General features: G+C 45.6%; 1 protein-coding gene across 2 annotated transcripts in view; it reads left to right on the top strand.

Annotated features, from left to right (window-relative positions):
• LOC110495137 ((E3-independent) E2 ubiquitin-conjugating enzyme UBE2O-like) overlaps positions 1-21598 on the top strand; it is a 48259-nt gene extending 26661 nt beyond the window's left edge. The window contains exons 3-21 of one of the 2 annotated variants that reach the window (XM_036949672.1): positions 106-216; positions 1788-1885; positions 1987-2050; positions 2633-2776; positions 2944-3053; positions 7717-7867; positions 8099-8204; positions 8520-8874; positions 10854-11008; positions 12887-12999; positions 13275-13406; positions 13635-13724; positions 14086-14971; positions 15200-15336; positions 15635-15838; positions 16775-16832; positions 19502-19656; positions 20552-21129; positions 21365-21598. In XM_036949672.1, coding sequence (XP_036805567.1) covers positions 106-216; positions 1788-1885; positions 1987-2050; positions 2633-2776; positions 2944-3053; positions 7717-7867; positions 8099-8204; positions 8520-8874; positions 10854-11008; positions 12887-12999; positions 13275-13406; positions 13635-13724; positions 14086-14971; positions 15200-15336; positions 15635-15838; positions 16775-16832; positions 19502-19656; positions 20552-21129; positions 21365-21395 — 3678 coding nt within the window. In that variant the 3' untranslated portion in view covers positions 21396-21598. Of the gene's footprint in view, positions 1-105; positions 217-1787; positions 1886-1986; positions 2051-2632; positions 2777-2943; positions 3054-7716; positions 7868-8098; positions 8205-8519; positions 8875-10853; positions 11009-12886; positions 13000-13274; positions 13407-13634; positions 13725-14085; positions 14972-15199; positions 15337-15634; positions 15839-16774; positions 16833-19501; positions 19657-20551 lie in introns of both variants that reach the window. The other variant, XM_036949673.1, reaches the window with a different exon arrangement.
• Positions 21599-21963: the final 365 nt, after the last annotated feature.

The raw sequence follows: 21963 nt of genomic DNA, 5'->3' as shown, positions 1-21963 counted from the left end.
GAAAACAAAAATTAAAACGCACTGACACACATTGGAGCGTTGTTTTTGGCTAGAGTGTCAGGGTGATGGTGATATGGTAAACCTTGTCTTGTTTGTGGTTTCCAGGACAACCAGTGTGGCATCGTGACCGACATCGACATAGAGTGTGCTGTAAAACTAGTGGGGACCAACTGTGTCCTGTACCCCGTCAACAGTAAAGACCTACATCACATCTGGGTAAGAAAAAACAGATGGACACAGTATTCACTTGACCACACTGTCCACAGAGGAGTTGCAAGATGGAAACATTTCCACATGTGATTTATCAAATAAATGTATTATTTTTGTCCTTCTCGAGTATCTCCCGTAGTAGCCTATGCCTTGGAAGGTCGTCCATAATTTACTTCTTTATTCTATATACACTACCGGTCAAAAGTTTTAGAACACCTTTACTATTTTCTGTATTGTAGAATAATAATGAAGGAATCAAAACTATGAAATAACACATATGGAATCATGTAGTAACCAAAAAAGTGTTAAACAAATCAAAATATATTTTATATTTAAGATTCTTCAAATAGCCACCCTTTGCCTTGATGACAGCTTTGCACACTCTTGGCACTCTCTCAACCAGCTTCACCTGGAATGCTTTTCCAACAGTCTTTAAGGAGTTCCCACATATGCTGAGCAGTTGTTGGCTGCTTTTCCTTCACTCTGCGGTTCAACTCATCTCAAACCATCTCAATTTGGTTGAGGTCAGGGGATTGTGGAGGCCAGGTCATCTGATGCAGCACTCCATCACTCTCCTTCTTGGTCAAATAGCCCTTATACTGCTTGGAGGTGTGTTGGGTCATTTGTCCTGTTGAAAAACAAATGATAGTCCCACTCTATGCAAACCAGATGGGATGGTGTATTGCTGCAGAATGCTGTGTTAGCCATGGTGGTAAAGTGTGCCATGAATTCTAAATAAATCACTGACAGTGTCACCAGCAAAGCACCATCACACCACCTCCTCCATGCTTCACGGTGGGAACCACACATGCTGGTAACTCTAATGAACTTATCTTCTGTAAAAAAAAGTAAAAATTTCAGCGCTGTGGTACAGTATGCATTACAAAAGTGTATATAACTCATTCACTCTTCCTAACTATTGTAAAAATCAGCTGGACGTTGTGTGGTTGACCACACACCTACTCCTGACCTATATTATAATTATTCAATGTGACGATATGAACTTATCTTCTGCAGAAGAGGTAACTCTGGGTCTTCCTTTCCTGTGGCGGTCCTCATGAGAGCCAGTTACATCATAGCGCTTGATGGTTTTTGTGACTGCACTTGAAGAAACTTTCAGAAAATAATTCCAGATTGACTGACCTTCATGTCTTTAAGTAATGATAGGCTGTCGTTTCCCTTTGCTTATTTGAGCTGTTCTTGCCTTAATATTTATTTATTTCTTGTTTCATCTTTATTTAACTGGGCAATATGTACTTGGTATTTTACCAAATCGGGCTATCTTCTGTATACCACCCCTACCATGTCACAACACAACTGATTGGCCCAAATGTGTTAAGAAGGAGAGAAATTCCACAAATGTACTTTTAACAAGGCACACCTGTTAATTGAAATGCATTCCAGGTGACTACCTCATGAAGCTGGTTGAGAGAATGCCAAGTGTGCAAAGCTGTCAAGGCTTTGTAGGTGGCTACTTTGAAGAATCTCAAATATAAAATATATTTTGACTGATACTGTATATGTACCATGTCGATGTCTCTGTTACAATCATTTGTTTCATGCGTGTTTCCTGCTAGTCTTTCATGTATGGGGACTACATAGCCTACGACTTCTGGCTGGGGAAGGTGTACGACCTGACCAACCACATCATCCTCAAGCTGTCCAATGGAGCCAGGTACAGAATCTGTCCCAGAATGAGTGTAATTTCAGAACTGTTTAATTTACATCGATGTGTCTGCTTCATGCTTAGCTCAACTCCTCCCTCTACTACTGCAGGTGTTCCATGAATGTGGAGGACGGCGCCAAGCTGTACGACGTCTGTCCTCACGTTAGTGACTCGGTAGGTGAAATGCCATGAGCTGCGTTTTTGTGTGAAAACGTCTGCCCTCGTCCACTGCACTTCACTGACCGGATAAGGCTGGCTAGGTGGAAGCAATATGAAATGAACTTACTCCTCACAGCCTTGAGCTTCCAACTCCTCCTTATTGACCAGAGATAGATGTGTGATACTTTGTAACAGGGCTGGGGGTCAATTCCATTTGAGCTGGGTCAATTTAGGAAACCGATTTTAGATAATTGAGTTTAAATGGTATCGACCCTAATCTTGTTTAAGGTAGCAGGTTGCGTGCGTCCAATATTAATCGGAAACTGTTGTGCTTTGACTGGGAGTGCTTAGGTGTTACTCATGTTCACTTCGGCTGTTATTTCAGAAACAATACAACCGTGTATATGTAGTCAACTATTGAAAGAAAAAAAAAGAAAAATACACTGAAGGTTAAGTACTAGCTATGTTCTCCTGTCATTTGTTGACATGACCAATGAGCAGCAGGATATCTTCCAGCTCTTTTTAGATTCTCAATGGACTGGGTTAGGGAAATTGCCTCTGTCTGTTAGTAATATGCATCTCCTCCCTGGTTGGTAGGGTCTGTTCTTCGAAGAGGCCTATGGTTTCTACCCAGGCCAGGTGCTGATCGGGCCAGCCAAAGTCTTCTCCAATGTCCAGTGGCTCTCCGGGGTCAAGCCCGTACTCCGTAAGAAGAGCAAGTTCAGGGTGGTGGTCGAAGAGGTATGATGATGGCAATTTACGTATTTTATAGTCGTGCATTATTATTATTTCTCCTGTTTTTTACTGACCAGATAACCTTACCACCTAATAATAGGCTTAGCTACTTCAGTATGTGTGATGTCACTGCTCTAAATGGTTCTCTGTGTCATGTGACCCCCCCCCCATAGGTCCAGGTGGCGGAGCTGAAGGTGACGTGGATCACCAAGAGTTACTCCCCCAAGGGCACGGACAGCGTCTACCCCCCTCCTTCTACCATCTCCCAGGAGAACCTCTGCAGGTACTATACTGTCTGTTCATTCCAAGGCTCTACGCTGACCTTTTTAAAATATTTTTTTACAAAGAGCACATGAGCGCCTAAGTTGAAAAATGTTAGCGCACACAAAGAAATTTAGGAGCATAATGAAAAATATTTGAATCTTTAATTTTTGTAGGTGCACTGGTACTCCTAAATTAAAAAATTCTAGGTCGCACAGCAAAATACTTTTCCCTCCGCGTATGTGAGTAACATGGTCGCACTAGAGCCCTGCATTCGTTGACTCACTCATCCATCCAGCCAGCCATCTACACTCGGGGAGCATAGAGGCTGCAGTTTTCCGTCACAGATATGCAGTGTATGGACAGTCCTATTTCCAGTGATCTGGTCCACACACATTATATACACACCTCACAATCACATCTCTCTCTCACACCTGCATGTCTTAATTGGATGCTTACATGAACATGGTGATGTTGTAACTTTATAAAAAATGACCCCAATCATTTTTGCAAGCTGCACTGTAAGCCTATGGGCGTAGCTGGAGAAAGAGCAGTTCTCCTTAAAGTTCCAAACGGTCAGAACCATTAGCTTTTGAGACAGGTGAAATCCAAAGCTGTTCTATATTAACCCCCTAAAGTCAATGTCCGACGCCCCTGAGGAAAATTGAATTAGCATAATTAAAGCATCCCCATTTAAAAAAAATCTGTCAATTTAATCTAGAGTTGTATGCATTGGATGCGACTCAATCCACTGCATCTACAGTTGAAGTCGTAAGTTTACATACATACACCTTAGCCAAATACATTTAAACTCAGTTTTTCACAATTCCTGACATTTAATCCTAGTAAAAATTTCCTGTTTTAGGTCAGTTAGGATCAGCACTTTATTTTGAAATGTCAGAATAATAGAATGATTTATTTCAGCTTTTATTTCTTTCATCAGATTCCCAGTGGGTCAGAAGTTTACATACACTCAATTAGTATTTAGTAGCATTGCCTTTAAATTGTTTAACTTTAGTCAAACGTTTCAGGTAGCATTCCACAAGCTTCCCACAAAAAGTTGGGTGAATTTTGGCCATTCCTGACAGAGCTGGTGTAACTGAGTCAGGTTTATAGGCCTCCTTGCTCACACACGCTTTTTCAGTTCTGAACACAACTTTTCTATGGGATTGAGGTCAGTGCTTTGTGATGGCCACGTCAATACCTTGACTTTGTTGTCCTTAAGCCATTTTTCCAGAACTGTGGAAGTATGCTTGGGGTCATTGTCCATTTGGAAGACCCACGTGCAACCAAGCATTAACTTCCTGACTGATGTCTTGAGATGTTGCTTCAATATATCCACATCATTTTCCTTCCACATGATGCCATCTATTTTGTGAAGTTCACCAGGCCTTCCTGCAGCAAAGCACCCCCACAACATGTTGCCACCCCCGTGCTTCACGGTTGGGATGGTGTTCTTCGGCTTGCAAGCCTCCCCCTTTTTCCTCCAAACATAACGATGGTCATTATGGCCAAACAGTTCTATTTTTGTTTCATCAGACCAGAGGATATTTCTCCAAAAAGTACAATATTTGTCCCCATGTGCATTTGCAAACCTTAGTCTGGCTTATTTTATGGCGGTTTTTGAGCAGTGACTTCTTCCTTGCTGAGCGGCCTTTCAGGTTATGTCGATATAGGACTCGTTTTACTGTGGATTTTTTTTCACCTTTATTTAACCAGGTAGGCTAGTTGAGAACAAGTGTGACTGCGACCTGGCCAAGATAAAGCAAAGCAGTTCGACACATACGACGACAGTTACACATGGAATAAACAAACATACAGTAGAAAAGGTCTATATACAGTATGTGCAAACGAGGGAGGTAAGGCAATAAATATGCCATGGTTGCGAAGTAATATAGCAATTAAACATAGGAATGGTAGATGTGCAGAATATGTATATATGAATGTGCAAGTAGAGATATTGGGGTGCAAAGGAGCACGATAAATACGTACAGTATGGGGATGAGGTAGTTGGATGGGATATTTACAGATGTGCTATGTAAAGGTGCCAGAATCTGTGAGCTGCTCTGACAGCTGGTGCTTAAAGCTAGTGAGGAAGATATGAGTCTCCATCTTCAGTGATCTTTGCTGTTCGTTCCAGTCATTAGCAGCAGAGAACTGGAAGGAAAGGCGGCCAAAGGAAGAATTGGCTTTGGGGGTGACCAGTGAGATATACTTGCTGGAGCGCGTGCTACGGGTGGGTGCTGCTATGGTGACCAGTGAGCTGAGATGAGGTGGGGCTTTACCTAGCAGAGACTTGTAGATGACCTGGAGCCAGTGGGTTTGGTGACGAATATGAAGCGAGGGCCAGCCAACGACAGCATACAGGTCTTAGTGGTGGGTAGTATATGGGGCTTTGGTGACAAAACGGATGGCAATGTGATAGACTGCATCCAATTTGTTGAGTAGAGTGTTGGAGGCTATTTTGTAAATGGCATCGCTGAAGTCTAGGATCGGTAGGATGGTCAGTTTTACGAGGGTATGTTTGGCAGCATTAGTGAAGGATGCTTTGTTGCGAAATAGGAAGCCGATTCTAGATTTTATTTTGGATTGGAGATGCTTAATGTGAGTCTGGAGGGAGAGTTTACAGTCTAACCAGACACCAAGGTATTTATAGTTGTCCACATATTCTAAGTCAAAACCGTCCAGAGTAGAGATGCTGGACGGGCGGGCAGGTGCGGGCAGTGATCAGTTGAAGAGCATGCATTTAGTTTTACTAGCATTTAAGGGCAGTTGGAATCCACGGAAGGAGTGTTGTATGGCATTGAAGCTCGTCTGGAGGTTAGTTAACAGTGTCCAAAGAAGGGCCAGAGGTATACAGGATGATGTCGTCTGTGTAGAGGTGGATCAGAGAGTCACCAGCAGCAAGAGCGACGACATTGATGTATACAGAGAAGAGAGTCGGACCGAGAATTGAACCCTGTGGCACCCCCATAGAGACTGCCAGAGGTCCAAACAACAGGCCCTCCGATTTGACACACTGAACTCTATCAGAGAAGTAGTTGGTGAACCAGACGAGGCAATCATTTGAGAAACCAAGGCTTTTGAGTCTGCCAATAAGAATGTGGTGATTGACAGAGTTGAAAACCTTGGCCAGGTCGATGAATTCGGCTGCACAGTAATGTCTCTTATCGATGGCGGTTATGATATTGTTTAGGACCTTGAGCGGGGCTGAGGTGCACCCATGATCAGCTCTGAAACCAGATTGCATAGCGGATATAGAGACTTTTCTACCTGTTTCTTCCAGCATCTTAACAAGGGCCTTTGCTTCTGTTCTGGGATTGATTTGCACATTTCCTACCAAAGTACGTTCATTTCTAGGAGACAGAACGCGTCTCCGTCCTCAGCGGTAGGATGGCTGCGTGGTCCCATTGTGTTTATACTTGCGTACTATTGTTTGTACAGATGAACGTGGTACCTTCAGGCGTTTGGAAATTGCTCCCAATGATGAACCAGACTTGTGGAGGTCTACAAATCTTTTTCTGAGGTCTTGGCTGATTTCTTTTGATTTTCCCATGATGTCAAGCAAGAGGCACTGAGTTTGAAGGTAGGCCTTGAAATACATCCACAGGTACACCTCCAATTGACTCAAATCAATTTTCTAAGCTATTTAAAGGCACAGTCAACTTAGTGTATAATACACTCCTGACCCACTGGAATTGTGATACAGTGAATCATAAGTTAAATAATCTGTCTGTAAACAATTGTTGGAAAAATGACTTGTGTCATGCACAAAGTAGACGTCCTAACCGACTTGCCAAAACTATAATTTGTTAACAAGAAATTTGTGCAGTGGTTGAAAAACAACAAGTTTTAATGACTCCAACCTAAGTGTATGTAAACTTCCGACTTCAACTGCATCTATGTCGCACTTCCGCATCTGCGGTGAATGTTGAGAGTTAGAGCGGTGTTTGTCAAACCCTGAGACATCTGAAAATAGGTGTTCTCACAACATCATCTGTAGTGTCCGAACGGTTTGCTCGACGACTCCCACAAGCGTCTTGGGACACATCTCAAGTCAATTCAGCCCATCTGCCGAGTTGTTTCTGTTGCTTCCGAACAGTTTGGGCTCCAATTATATATGGAGAATGTTTAGTGCCAAAAATGTGTTTGTATGGTCTAATAGCAGTAAGGCCAAGTACAATTTGTAAAAATAAGATTCTTGCCAAAAATAAGGGGTTAAATACATGTACAAAAAATAACACATATTACCTCATCTTTCTTACATTTCCAATGTAGGACAGACATTTCAGTAAGGCCCAAAATATTTTTTCAGAATATTTTTTTGATACTTTAAGGGTTGATTGGTCATTTCTGCAGATAAGTATTGACATATTACGAGCAAAAATGTAAATATCTGCTGAAATGATCAGTGGGTGTTGGGGAATCTGATAGTGGCTCAAGTGCCTACACACACATACACAAAGGGCCACTCAGCTACAAGAAGTCAGCTTTGAAGGATCCAGCTCAGTATACAATTTTAATTTAGAATAGAAAATGAATGTGTTCATGCAACAAATGTTAGTGCATCGTGTCAAAGCCCATGTATCTAGATGGAGAGATGCTCATCCCTAACACACCCATTCTTTTACTTCTATGATCCTTCTAATAACATGCTCCCCCTACATGTGTTTGTTCTGATCCAGAGTGAAGCGTCTGGGCTACTATGACCACACCCAGAGGCAGCTGGGGGAGAGGGCCCTGTACGTGTTCCCAGCCAAGGGAGACACCACACACATCACCTGTGAGTGGCCCGACGGAGCCCCTGGACTCCCAGAGGACCCCGTAGCCAGGAAGGTGTGTGTGTGAGAGAGGGAGAGGAAATGTTTCTATATTTAATACTTTTTGTCCGTGCCTGTCCCCGTTTTTAAATGTGTGTGTGTGTGTGTAACAATTGATCACAACGTTGCCTCTGATTGTACAGATACTCCATGTTTTCAATTTTCTTCCCTCAAAGCATGCGCTAACTGTGTATTTTTGCCATGTTTCGTATTATATCAGTGTCCTATGACAATGTCCTTCCTGCAGTTGAAAAGAATGTTCAAGAAGGAGTTGTTAGGGAAGAAGCCCAGTGAAAATGCAGACACACAAGGTGCCAACCAGCACTCCACGGACAACACGGACAGCCTTGACGGTAAATGCTGCTTTTATTTATACCTATGTTGGTCATCAGACATTTTTTCCTTGTCATTTTTTGGCAGATATCCTCACTTTAAACAGCTGACGAGCTCAATTTTTATTTTATTTTAGAATCATTTCTGTCTCAATACAGTCTACTCCTGAGTGCCCATCTGATAACAGCACACCTTGTGCAGGGTAGTTCGCCCCACAATTAAAATCTATTCTTCATGCTTAGGTCAGTCCCAAGTCACTGCATATACTGTACCACTAGTCAATTTTGCATGTAAAAACTACTCAACGACAATCAACCGTGTCGTCCCACACCCAGGTGACCTCAAGCCTGACAACACCCACCCAGACTCCACCAACCACACCGCGCTCCCCCGTCCTCACCACCCCAACAACGGCCCCAACCACACCCTCCAGCCCTCGCCCCTGTGCCCTCCCCCCTCTGACCCATGGCCCGAGCCCGCGGAGCAGGATGCAGACGATGAGGCAGGGGCGGAGGACACGGACGACACGTTGTCGCTGACGTCGTCGGCGAGTAGCACCGCGTCGTCGCAGAGCGGCGGTCTGGGGGGCTTGAACAGGAAGAAGAGCATCCCGCTGTCCATCCGCAACCTGAAGAGGAAGCACAAGAAAAAGAGGACCAAGTTCTCCCGCGAGTTTAAGCCCGGCGACAGGTGAGCCAGTTGTCAATCAAAACAACTTGTATTCATAATATGCCATGTGACTACAAATGTAGCGGACGACAAATGTATATAAATGACTACAAATGTAGCAGACAAGGTCAGAGCCTAGGCCACACTTTAGTCCTCTCCCCTCCTTCTTTCTGCCTTCTCTCCCTCACGCCCTCCCTTTCAGAACTTCAGCTATTCCTCCCTCTCTTGCGCCCTCCCTCCATTTTTCTCTCTCCATTCAGGACATGTCCCTTCCCTGGCCATTCTCTTCTCTCCTTGGCACGTGTAAAGGATGATCAATAGCTTTCTGGCAAGAATTCAGCTACCCTCTGGCAAAAATGCTGCATCCCAGTATCCCCAGTGTCCCCAGTGACCCCAGTGTCACTTTTATTTATTTTTTGCCACATGCGTAGTAGTACAGCGCCCCTGAAGAAAATAAGTGCCTTGCTCAAGGACACATTGTGCCTCTCCCAGCTTCTCATGCCTCCCAGCCTTGTACAGATAGACAATCACATAATTTTCCTCCGTCTTAGGCCAGAGACAGAGGCTGTATCCGAAATGGCACCCTATTCCTTATAGTAGTGCACTACTTTTGTCAAAAAGGGAATAGGGTGCCAATTCCATTTGGGATGCATACACACAGAGCGGGGTCACCTTACACCCACTCCTCAGCCAAACAGACCAGTGTTCATCGATCCAACATCTTGTCTCCTAGAAAATGTCCTTTCCTCCTTACGAACCTTCTGATGGCTTGTTACTAACTACGAGGATCGATTTCAGGCTTATTTCCCGGAGCAGATGTACATTAATGACCCTGGGTGTTATTACGCTGTGTGGATGCTGCCAGTGACAGTGTGACCTGGCCTTGTCTTCACATCTTGAACCTAGCACCCATCCAGTACTAGTACCACTCTATGGTACTACTAGGCATTGTACTAATCTAGTGCCAATCCAGTACTAGTATCAATCTGAATATAGTACCAATTCAATATTAGTACCAATAACAATTCACAGATTATACTAGCATAAATCTAGTGGTATTGGTGCATTGTGGAAATGAATACGCTCACTACCGCACTCGCTCTCCTTGTGGTTCTCTGACTAAAAACTCTATAGTTAAGTTCCTTTTGTTATAAAAATCACGCCGGTACCAACAATTAGCTATGCACCATTAGGTTGACGTTTCCAAATAGGTTGCCGTTTGGGTTGATGTAACCTTTTCTCAAGACATTGCAGAATTCAAGTACTTCAATTTCTACCAGGCACCATTCAAAAAAAGTATCAGGTTTTCCAAGGCTGCATATCTGATACTTCCTATATAGTGCACTACTTTTGACCACAGCCTTGGTTAAAAGTAGTGCGTTTATATATAGGCAATAGGATGCCATTTCAGACGCTACCCAAGGCTGTCATTTCCCCCCTTTTTAAACTGCCCTGTATATCAGATCTGGTGGTTAAATATAGCTGGCAGCTGATAAATCATGTAGCATGTGCTTAGGTGTGCCCAGATAACAGCCAGGTCCTCTGATTGAAAGAGACAGAGAGAAAAAAATTAGATTGAGTTGCAGGGGGAGAGAGCGAGAGGAAGACTGATGGGGGGGGGGGGGGGGGGGGGGGTACGACAGCAAGGAGGAGGTAGTGAGGCAGAGCAAGGGGAAAGTGGCTGAATTTCAGTGGGAGGGGATTGAATTGAGTTAGAGGAGAGAGTGATTTAAAGAAAAGACACGACATGAGATGGATATTATGGCTGGAGGGAGACAGTGACAGAGGATGCAAGCCGGAGGAGATTAGATTCGGCACCGCGGGATATCTTTGATTCACACTGCTGCTGCGCATATGGCTGAGTCAGTTTAACTTTCCGTTGTGTAACCTTCCACTCTTAACCAAAACAACTTAGTGAAATTGTTAGGCCTTGTCAGTGAATTCTAGTAAGTTAGTCACTAGTTCTAATATCTGCCATCTCCCTGTTTTTTAACCGTCAGGGTAGCAGTAGAGGTTGTGTCCACCAAGACCTCGGCCGACGTCCTTTGGAAGGACGGCCGCATGGAGACACTCATCCGCTCCAATGACCTCATCCCCATCCAGCACCTGGACAACCACGAGTTCTGCCCCGGAGACTTTGTTGTCGACAAACGACGTAAGTAGCTAGCGCACTTCCCACTCGTATTTAGACCCCTTGACTTTTTCCACATTTTGTTACGTTATAGCATTATTCTAAAATGGATTTTAAAATTCCCTCATCAATCTACACACAATACCCCACAATGACAAAGCAAAAACAGGTTTTTAGACATTTTTGCAAATGTATTTAAAATAATAAACAGAAATCAAATCAACGTTTTTTTTGTCATGTGTATAGACAGGTGTGTGCCTTTCCAAATCACAGTTGACGGTGCATGTTAGAGCAAAAACCAAGCTGTTAGGTCGATCGAATTGTCCGTATAGCTCAGAGACCGGATTGTAGAGGCACAGATCTGTGGAAGGGTACCAAAAAATGTCTGCAGCATTGAAGGTCTCCAAGAACACAGTGGCCTTCATCATCCTTAAATGGAAGAAGTTTGGAACCACCAAGACTCTTCCTAGAGCGGACCTCTCGGCCAAACAATCTGGGGAGAGGAGCTTTGGTCAGGGAGTTGACCAAGAACATGATGGTCACTCTGACAGAGCTCCTCTGTGGAGATAGGCGAACCTTCCAGAAGGACAACCATCTCTGCAGCACTCCACCAATCAGGCCTTTGTGGTAGAGTGGCCTGATGGAAGCCACTCCTCAGTAAACGGCAAGAAAGCCCACTTGGAGTTTGCCAAAAGGCACCTAAAGGACTTTGACCATGAGAAACAAGATTCACTGGAATGATTGAACTCTTTGGCCTGAATGCCAAGCGTCACATATGTAGGAAACCTGGCACCATCCCTACGGTGAAGCATGGTGGTGGCAGAATCATGTTGTGGGAATGTTTTTCAGCGGTAGGAACTGGCAGACTAGTCAGGATCGAGGGAAAGATGAACGGAGTACAGGGAGATCCTTGATGAAATCCTGCTCCAGAGCGCCCAGGACATCAGACTGGGGCGAAGGTTCACCTTCCAACAGGACAACGACACTAAGACACAGCCAAGACAACGCAGGAGTGACTTCGGGACAAGTCTCTGAATGTCCTTGAGTGGCCCAACCAGAGCCCAGACTTTAACCCTATCGAACATCTCTGGAGAGACCTGAAAATAGCTGTGAGGTGACACTCCCCGTCCAACCTGACAGAGCTTGAGAGGATCTGCGGAGAAGAATGTGAGAAATTCCTCAAATACAGGTGTGCCAAGCTTGTAGTGTCACACCCAAGAAGATCCCAGGCTGTAATCGCTGCCAAAGGTGCCTCAGCAAAGTACTGAGTAAAGGGTCTGAATACCTATCTAAATGTGATGTTTCATAATTGAAAAAAACTTTTTTGTTGTTTAAATTTCTCAACATATTTTTCCTTTGTCGTTATGGAGTATTGTGTGTAGATCGATGAGGGGAAAAAATATTTCATCAATTTTAGAAAAAGGTTGTAAGGTAATAAAATATTGAAAAGTATGTGTATGTGTATGTATATAGCACCAGTATCCTTTCTACATACTTTGTATGTGGTTTTAGTCGTTTACGTGTAAGCAGGGGAAAAAACGACTATTTCCAAACATGAATATAGGGGAAACACTGTCTATAATTGCTGGAGTAGAAAATAAAATATCAGAGCCAGCACAGTACGGCTCAGGTCAGCCCTGTAATGTAAATCAGCTATTAGATTAGCTCATATTTAGGCCATTGTTTGACTGTACCACTATGTTTACTCTCGTCTATATTTAACATGGTTTAAATATAGAGTTTATTTTGGTTCTGTAACTGTGGAGGAAGTAACCTGATAAATGGCTCCCTCGTTTGACTTTCATTTTCATACATGGTGTCCTTGGTGATACATTTTGTGCCTCAGGTCAGAAAGTAACTTCAGCTCTCTCTCTCTCTCTGTGTGTGTGTGTGGTCTCACAGCCCAAGCCCCTACGGACCCAGGTGTGTACGGGGTCATCCAGTCGGGCGACCACAAGGGCAGGACGTGTGCCGTGAAGTGGATCAAACTCAACGCCTCTAGCGACAACGTGGAGGTCAGTCTGCTGGGCATTGTGTGTCGGCTCGGGTCACCCGGGGGAACAACAACCTTTTTTTTATAATCCATAGCTCTATAGAAATTGAATTCGGGCCCGTCTGAAATTACTCTTCCACATTAACCTATTCCACATGTTGTGCACTACCTTGGGCCAAAGCAATATCCCCATGGTCCTATTGCTCTGGTCAAAAATAGTGCACTACATATGGTGGCTTATAGTGTCATTTGAGTTGCTTTATATCAGTCTAATGGCTGATAGTTTTGTTTGTTTAGGTCATAGGAGAAGAGGAGGATGTTAGTGTGTACGACATCGCCGACCACCCAGACTTCCACTTCCGTACCACTGATATCGTCATCAGGATAGGGAACTCTGAGAACGAGCGGAATACAGAGTGTGAGAACAATGTAAGTTTGAAAATGTCATTCATTTTGTCTGTTGACATGTTAGTAGTTTTCCCCGTGGCTCTTGGAGTGTTCTTTGCCGGTCCACGTTGTACAGGTGCTTTGGCCTGGTTACAGATCCACCATAGTTACTAAAAGCGTGCTCTGAAAGGAAATATCATCCAGTACAGTACTATAGTGTAGAAAGCGTATTTTCACATACCGGTCTTTTATCTTTTATCATCTGCCCAGACGTCAGTAGGCCAGGTCTTCAGAGTGGACGTGAGCAGCAAAGTGGAGGTGGTGTGGGCTGACAACTCCATGACCATCGTCCTGCCACAGGTACTCATGGTAATTGTAGTCTTTCTGTCCGCATGCGAGGCTGTAGTGGTCACTAATCGGTGGCTCTGTTGGTTTCTGTTAAGTTTTTGTTGGCTTGTGTTCACTATACCAATGACGTGTCCTACTACTGTACCTTCTGCTCAGGTAATTGTGTGTTCATGCTAATTGTGTGTAATCTGAATTTGTGTTGCAGATAGCATGCTGCTCTGTGACTTGCTTGCTGCCCTTTTGAAAAATGTATTATTCTATAACGACATTTGATATTGACACAAAAAGCATTTAATGAAAGTTAGTCATTATTAATGACTGCCTATAAACGCGGCGATGATTTAGTTTGTTTTCTAACCCCCCTTCCATCTAGCACCTGTACAACGTGGAGTCTGAGATCGAGGAGACTGACTATGACTCTGTGGAGGAGAGCAGCAGTGGCCTGTCCACGGAGGAGTGGGAGGACGAGAGCGACAGCTGGGAGACTGATAACGGCCTGACTACCAACGAGGACGACCAGCACCCCGCCAATGAGGACACCGCCACCCCGGCCCCCACCGGCCCCAGCCCCTTCATCATCCCCCCCGAGGAGGGCGGCAAAGCAGGGGCCGCCACCCCCACCAAGCCCCCTAACGCCATAGAGGACCAGGAGGGAGCTGGGGCTATAGCCAGCCCAGGCGCCGGTGCCGGTGCTGGAGGAACCACCCCTGGAGCAGGAGGGGGTGATGCTGCAGAGAAGCTCCCCGGGAAAGACTGCACGCCGCGGGGCTTCCGCGAGCTCAAGGAGGCCCTGAAGATCCTGGAGAGCCTGAAGAACATGACCGTGGAGCAGCTATGGACGGGCGGCTCGCCTACCTCGCCCACGTCCGGTGCCACGCCCCCCGCCAACGGGACTAACGCCAACACCGCCACTGCCGTCACGCCAGAGAAACCCACCAAGGAGAAGCGCTTCCTGGATGACATCAAGAAGCTTCAGGAGAACCTGAGAAAGACCCTGGACAATGTGGCCATCGTGGAGGAGGAGCGGATGGAGGCGGTGGTGGAGGCCGGAGGAGGCGGCGCAGGAGGAGGTGGGAGTACGGAAGGAGGAGAAAGAGGGGGTGAAGAAAGGCCCCAGGAGGAGGTGGCGAAGACGCCAGGCGCGGCACCAGAGTGGCCCAGCGATACGCCTGTCCTGTGCCAACAGAGTGGTGGCAAGCCCGGCGTCACCTTCACCAGTGCCAAGGGAGAGGTGTTCTCTGTGCTGGAGTGGTCACCAGGTGAGGACGCAATACTGTGCTTTTAGCTTGTCATTGTTTGAGTCTTTGTTACTGAGACATCTACTAAACTAGTAGTACTGGGAGAAGAATACACCCCATGACTTAAATAGCTCCAAAAATGCCCTGTTCAAACATTTAAATGCACTGGTCCATTACTTCAGATGGCCTTTTCAAATACTCACTAAATGCCTTGTTGGAATGCCACAACATTTATCTGACTCCTGCCAGACACCCACACCTTTAAGAAGATGGAGTTCCAGCCGGCCGAGGCCAAGAAGTTTTTCAGCACCGTGAGGAAGGAGATGGCTCTGCTGGCCACCTCGCTGCCCGACGGCATCATGGTGAAAACCTTCGAGGACCGCATGGTACGCTAACAGACACCGGAGAAGAGCGCCGTTTGGAAGTGATCCGAATGTAGTCGATTACAGCCAAGTATTAAATTGCATCAGACCACTCTTCAGTGGCTAAAGTGACTCCGGTTTTGAGCTGCCAGTTTCTCTGCACTCATTAAACACTTGATTTAAAAACCTCTTTGTGCTGTTATTTCTGAAGATAAGTGATAATTCCGATGATGATGGTGAACATGTGCTACTCTCGTTGACATTTGAAGTGGCTCTCCATTCGTCTCCTCTGTTTCTTCACCTCGTCCCCCTCTCTTCACAGGACCTGTTCTCAGCTCTGATCAAGGGGCCCACGCGCACCCCTTACGAGGACGGCCTGTTCCTCTTCGACATCCAGCTGCCAAACATTTACCCGTCTGTGCCGCCCCTCTTCCGCTACCTGTCACAGTGCAGCGGGCGCCTCAACCCCAACCTCTACGACAACGGCAAGGTCTGCGTCAGCCTGTTGGGCACCTGGATCGGCAAGGTGAAAGTAGACCTTTATCCCGTCCTTAAAGAAGTGTGATACTCGGTATTTTGGGTATTTTATTAGGATTCCTGGGGCCCACATGAAACATGACATAATACAGAACATTAATAGACAAGGACAATACCAATACACAAATTACAGTATCTAGGTCAAATACTTAGACCACCCATTACCTTCCCTTTGACTGTTCTTCGACCACCCATTACTGTCCCTTTGACTGTTCTTCGACCACCCATTACCGTCCCTTTGACTGTTCTTCGACCACCCATTACCGTCCCTTTTGACTGTTCTTCGACCACCCATTACTGTCCCTTTGACTGTTCTTCGACCACCCATTACTGTCCCTTTGACTGTTCTTCGACCACCCATTACCGTCCCTTTGACTGTTCTTCGACCACCCATTACTGTCCCTTTGACTGTTCTTCGACCACCCATTACCGTCCCTTTGACTGTTCTTCGACCACCCATTACCGTCCCTTTGACTGTTCTTCGACCACCCATTACTGTCCCTTTGACTGTTCTTCGACCACCCATTACTGTCCCTTTGACTGTTCTTTGACCACCCATTACTGTCCCTTTGACTGTTCTTCGACCACCCATTACCGTCCCTTTGACTGTTCTTCGACCACCCATTACCGTCCCTTTGACTGTTCTTCGACCACCCATTACTGTCCCTTTGACTGTTCTTTGACCACCCATTACTGTCCCTTTGACTGTTCTTCGACCACCCATTACCGTCCCTTTGACTGTTCTTCGACCACCCATTACTGTCCCTTTGACTGTTCTTCGACCACCCATTACTGTCCCTTTGACTGTTCTTCGACCACCCATTACTGTCCCTTTTTTGACTTTTTTAAAAATGTTATTTTGACCATTATAATCTGTTTGTATAAAATGTACCTTACACAGTCTTCTCTGTTTATCAATCCTCAGGGTACAGAGAGGTGGACCAGCAAGTCTAGCCTGCTGCAAGTGCTCATCTCCATCCAAGGTGAGTCTAAACTGACCTCACTAGACTTACTCTTAAAGTCACACGCACAGATTTGATTTGATCCTTCACCAGGTCAGGTTCAGGTCCTTTAGGGACCCCCCCCCAATTGTCTTCCCTGCAGCAGAAGTCAATGTTTTATTCATGCCGTCCATTTACACGTCGGCTCCAGCTGCAGTGAGTGTCACACACCATCCCCCTCTGACAAGGCTGTCGTGGTTAAACTGCCTCAACTTCCCATCAGCAATAGTCACCTCAGGATGTTGGAGACAATTATAGGATTTGTTGCTATCGGAAACTAGGCTAATAGGCTTATACAGGTTCATCCACAAAAGGCTGAATACATTTCAATTGTCATGAAGGTGTTTGTGGTTAACAAAAGTGTTTGAATCTTTCCGTACACTAGAATAAAGGGTTAATGTGGGAATATCTTTGATTTCTAAGGTATTTGGGTCCTTGGTAACTTAATGGTCCAATTTAGCTCAATATCAAATAATTTCTGGGTAACAATTAAGTACCTTACTGTGATTGTGTTCAATTAAAATTGTCAAAAAGAAACAAATGGCTTCTCAGCAAAGAGCAATTTCTCAAGCAAGAATTTGGCTAGGGCTGTCTGGAAGTGGTCTGAGTGGGGAGGGGGAAACTAGCTGTTATTGGCAGAGAGGTTTGGAATTGTCTTAATGGTCTATTAACTCATTTACCGGTACGCCTGGCACCTACTACCATACCCTGTTCAAAGGCACATCAATCGTTTGTCTTGCCCAGTCACCCTCTGAATGGCACACATACACAATCCATGTGTCAAGGCTTAAAGTTCCTTCTTTAACCCGTCTCCTCCCCTTCATCTACAGTGCATTGCGAAAGTATTCGGCCCCCTTGAACTTTGCGACCTTTTGCCACATTTCAGGCTTCAAACATAAAGATATAAAACTGTATTTTTTTGTGAAGAATCAACAACAAGTGGGACACAATCATGAAGTGGAACGACATTTATTGGATATTTAAAACTCTTTTAACAAATCAAAAACTGAAAAATTGGGCGTGCAAAATTATTCAGCCCCTTTACTTTCAGTGCAGCAAACTCTCTCCAGAAGTTCAGTGAGGATCTCTGAATGATCCAATGTTGACCTAAATGACTAATGATGATAAATACAATCCACCTGTGTGTAATCAAGTCTCTGTATAAATGCACCTGCACTGTGATAGTCTCAGAGGTCCGTTAAAAGCGCAGAGAGCATCATGAAGAACAAGGAACACACCAGGCAGGTCCGAGATACTGTTGTGAAGAAGTTTAAAGCCGGATTTGGATACAAAAAGATTTCCCAAGCTTTAAACATCCCAAGGAGCACTGTGCAAGCGATAATATTGAAATGGAAGGAGTATCAGACCACTGCAAATCTACCAAGACCTGGCCGTCCCTCTAAACTTTCAGCTCATACAAGGAGAAGACTGATCAGAGATGCAGCCAAGAGGCCCATGATCACTCTGGATGAACTGCAGAGATCTACAGCTGAGGTGGGAGACTCTGTCCATAGGACAATCAGTCGTATATTGCACAAATCTGGCCTTTATGGAAGAGTGGCAAGAAGAGAGCCATTTCTTAAAGATATCCATAAAAAGTGTTGTTTAAAGTTTGCCACAAGCCACCTGGGAGACACACCAAACATGTGGAAGAAGGTGCTCTGGTCAGATGAAACCAAAATTGAACTTTTTGGCAACAATGCAAAACGTTATGTTTGGCGTAAAAGCAACACAGCTCATCACCCTGAACACACCATCCCCACTGTCAAACATGGTGGTGGCAGCATCATGGTTTGGGCCTGCTTTTCTTCAGCAGGGACAGGGAAGATGGTTAAAATTGATGGGAAGATGGATGGAGCCAAATACAGGACCATTCTGGAAGAAAACCTGATGGAGTCTGCAAAAGACCTGAGACTGGGACAGAGATTTGTCTTCCAACAAGACAATGATCCAAAACATAAAGCAAAATCTACAATGGAATGGTTAAAAAATAAACATATCCAGGTGTTAGAATGGCCAAGTCAAAGTCCAGACCTGAATCCAATCGAGAATCTGTGGAAAGAACTGAAAACTGCTGTTCAGAAATGCTGTTCATCCAACCTCACTGAGCTCGAGCTGTTTTGCAAGGAGGAATGGGGAAAAAATGTCAGTCTCTCGATGTGCAAAACTGATAGACATACCTCAAGCGACTTACAGCTGTAATCGCAGCAAAAGGTGGCCTACAAAGTATTAACTTAAGGGGGCTGAATAATTTTGCACGCCCAATTTTTTCAGTTTTTGATTTGTTAAAAAAGTTTGAAATATCCAATAAATGTCGTTCCACTTCATGATTGTGTCCCACTTGTTGTTGATTCTTCACAAAAAAATACAGTTTTATATCTTTATGTTTGAAGCCTGAAATGTGGCAAAAGGTCGCAAAGTTCAAGGGGGCCGAATACTTTCGCAATGCACTGTACACTGATTTGAAGTGGATTTAACAACTGACATCATTAAGTGATCATCGTTTTCACCTGGTCAGTCTGTCATGGAAATTTGTATAGTCTGTGTATATAAAATGCAGGACAATAATTTTTTTTGACTGCACTGCACCTTCAATGCTTAATTGTGGGTCCTGTAGAATCTAGAGTGTGCTCTGTGTGCGTCTCTCCCAGGCCTGATCCTGGTCAACGAGCCCTACTACAATGAGGCAGGTTTCGACAGTGACCGGGGCCTGCAGGAAGGCTATGAGAACAGTCGCTGCTACAACGAGATGGCCCTCATCAAGATGGTGCAGTCCATGACCCAGCTGCTGCAGACTCCCATAGAGGTCGGGATCCAATTACATCAGATTTTATTTGTCTAGAGTCAAATCTGTTTTGTTTAGATTTTATATTTGTGTGAATACGAACAGTTAAAAATCCCCCCCAAAATTGACAGTTGTTATATACTGATAGTTGCTCTACAAATTTGACCTGTAAATCAGTGCCAAAGACACATTTCAATTTTCTGAAAATGTTTGTTCATTTATCTTATTACTGGATAAGTCGGGGACAAATGGCAGGTGGTGATGGATAGTTATAGTTGGGTGGTAGAGGTCTGTAAATATTGTACATATTTTTATTTTATTTTTACTAATGTTTTTGATAACTATGAGTTTTTATTGCATATCTTGTGTTTTTGAGCCACGGATTTGCAGATTGACTGACAGGTCAACTCTTTTTGGCTTGCTAGCTGGCGAAATGTTTTTGTTTTGAAATGCACCTGGACACAGTAGGATACCAGCTTTTTTGTTTCACCTGGCTGCCAGTTCATAATCTTTTGAACATAGTTTGAGGAGTTGCCTGACACTCAATAGGAATGGAAGATGGAGTTAGACAGCAATGCTGAAGCAGAGGGCTGGTGGTGAGGCGACTGGCTACTATTCTGAACTCGGTGTGTTGAGCTTTTGGCGTCCAGAGCTGCTGAGGCATCATCCTAGTGGGTGTTACACTGAGTGGAAGAGGAGAGGTCCAGTGGCTAAAAGACCCTCTCATCACCATCTACCCTCTTCTGACCAGCTCCCTCCGCTCAAGCCATGAACTGACCCTCTCCATCTTCGGAGGAAAGACTTGGCCTCTATCGGTTGACCTGTCATGATGTTTAGCTTGTTTGTTTTTTCTCTTGAAGCGCTTTGAGATTCAGATCACTGTGAGATTGAACTGTAATTAACTGTTTCCAAACAGGTGTTCCAGCAGGAGATCCGGCAGCACTTCACCTCCAACGGCTGGCGCCTGGTGCACCGCCTGGATGCCTGGCTGGAGCTCCACGAGCTAGCCGAGAGGGGCCCTCCGCCAAGACCATCCCGGGACAGGCCTCCCTCAGTGGGTCCTCTAGACGAGACGCTCCCCTTGGATCTTCTGGCCCACAGCACCCCCAACAAGCACCAGGGCACCGGGGATGAAGAGCTGGAGGACTCTGGCCTAAGCTTTTCCACCACCGCCGCCTCCCAGCAGGAGCTCAGCCAGAACTTGGACTGCGACGGCACCGTCTCGGCCAGTGAGGTGGCCGGGGCGAGCGTGGTGGTCTCCGGGTCGGTTAGGGGGGCCGCCTCAGACTCCGCGGGCGGTAGCCAGCCGGCGGTGCGACCAAAGAAGCGCAGGAAGAGCTACCGGAGCTTCCTGCCCGAGCGGAGCGGGTATCCCGACATTGGCTTCCCCCTCTTTCCTCTCTCCAAGGGCTTTGTGAAGAGTGTGCGCTGCGTGCTGCTGCAGTACCGGGCCGCCCTGGCCGCCACCTCCATCCCCGACCACGTAGAGGACAAGTAAGTGACTAGTGACTCCCCCAACGCCCACCACCACCTCAATCCTCAGCCCACCCTCCAAGAGCTGCACTGTGCCCTCAATGATCTCCCAAATAGCCCCTGTACCCTCTGATCCCCCTTGCCCAGCTGCTGCCCAGTGCCCCTGCCCCTCGGCCATCTATCTAGTGCACTCTTGCCCCCCCCTCCCCTCCCTCAGACCACTAGAGGCTAACTTGGTGTATGCGCTTTCCTTCAGTGTCCAGAGTCCAGACAGAGGCCAGATGTGAAGGGAGAGGAGTGGGAGTGTCTTATGGAGATCTAAGCCACGGAGCATAAGCACCCCTCCCCACCTTCTGAGCTCTCATGGACACACAGACAAGGAGCGAGAGCCTCGACTGGAAGGCAGCGCCACACGTCTGCCCCTCGTGGGCCCTGACGGACGAGGGATGAGGAAGGAGAGGAGGAGAGATGCAGAGAAGCTGGTTTGTTTAAAAAAAAAAGGTGCCATTGACTTGGATCGTCTATAGCTGCTGTAAGGGGAAGTGGAATTACCTGAAGAGAGACATTCTTTGTCGAATTGGCGCCACAAACTAAAATGTTACTCCGCTGTGTCAATTGGATCTAAAAAACGAAATGGAGACAGTAGCCATGGCGTCCTGGAATCTGCAGGGTCAAAAAGTGCAACCCGGATTTATTCTCTAAGCTGGGTTTTCCCTGAACTACGTTTCCCAGTATGCCTGGCTCCTTTGACACTAGCGGGCACCCTTAGTACTGCTCCTGTGCCCCGTTACCACCCTGCACTCTCCAATCAACAGACAATCTCGGCAGGGCTGGGCACCTTATGACATGCTGACA

Source organism: Oncorhynchus mykiss, chromosome 17, assembly GCF_013265735.2.
Source record: "Oncorhynchus mykiss isolate Arlee chromosome 17, USDA_OmykA_1.1, whole genome shotgun sequence".
Classification (NCBI taxonomy): Eukaryota; Metazoa; Chordata; class Actinopteri; order Salmoniformes; family Salmonidae; genus Oncorhynchus; species Oncorhynchus mykiss.
Note: the sequence above shows the minus strand (reverse complement) of the source record. Positions and strands in the feature narration are given on the sequence as shown.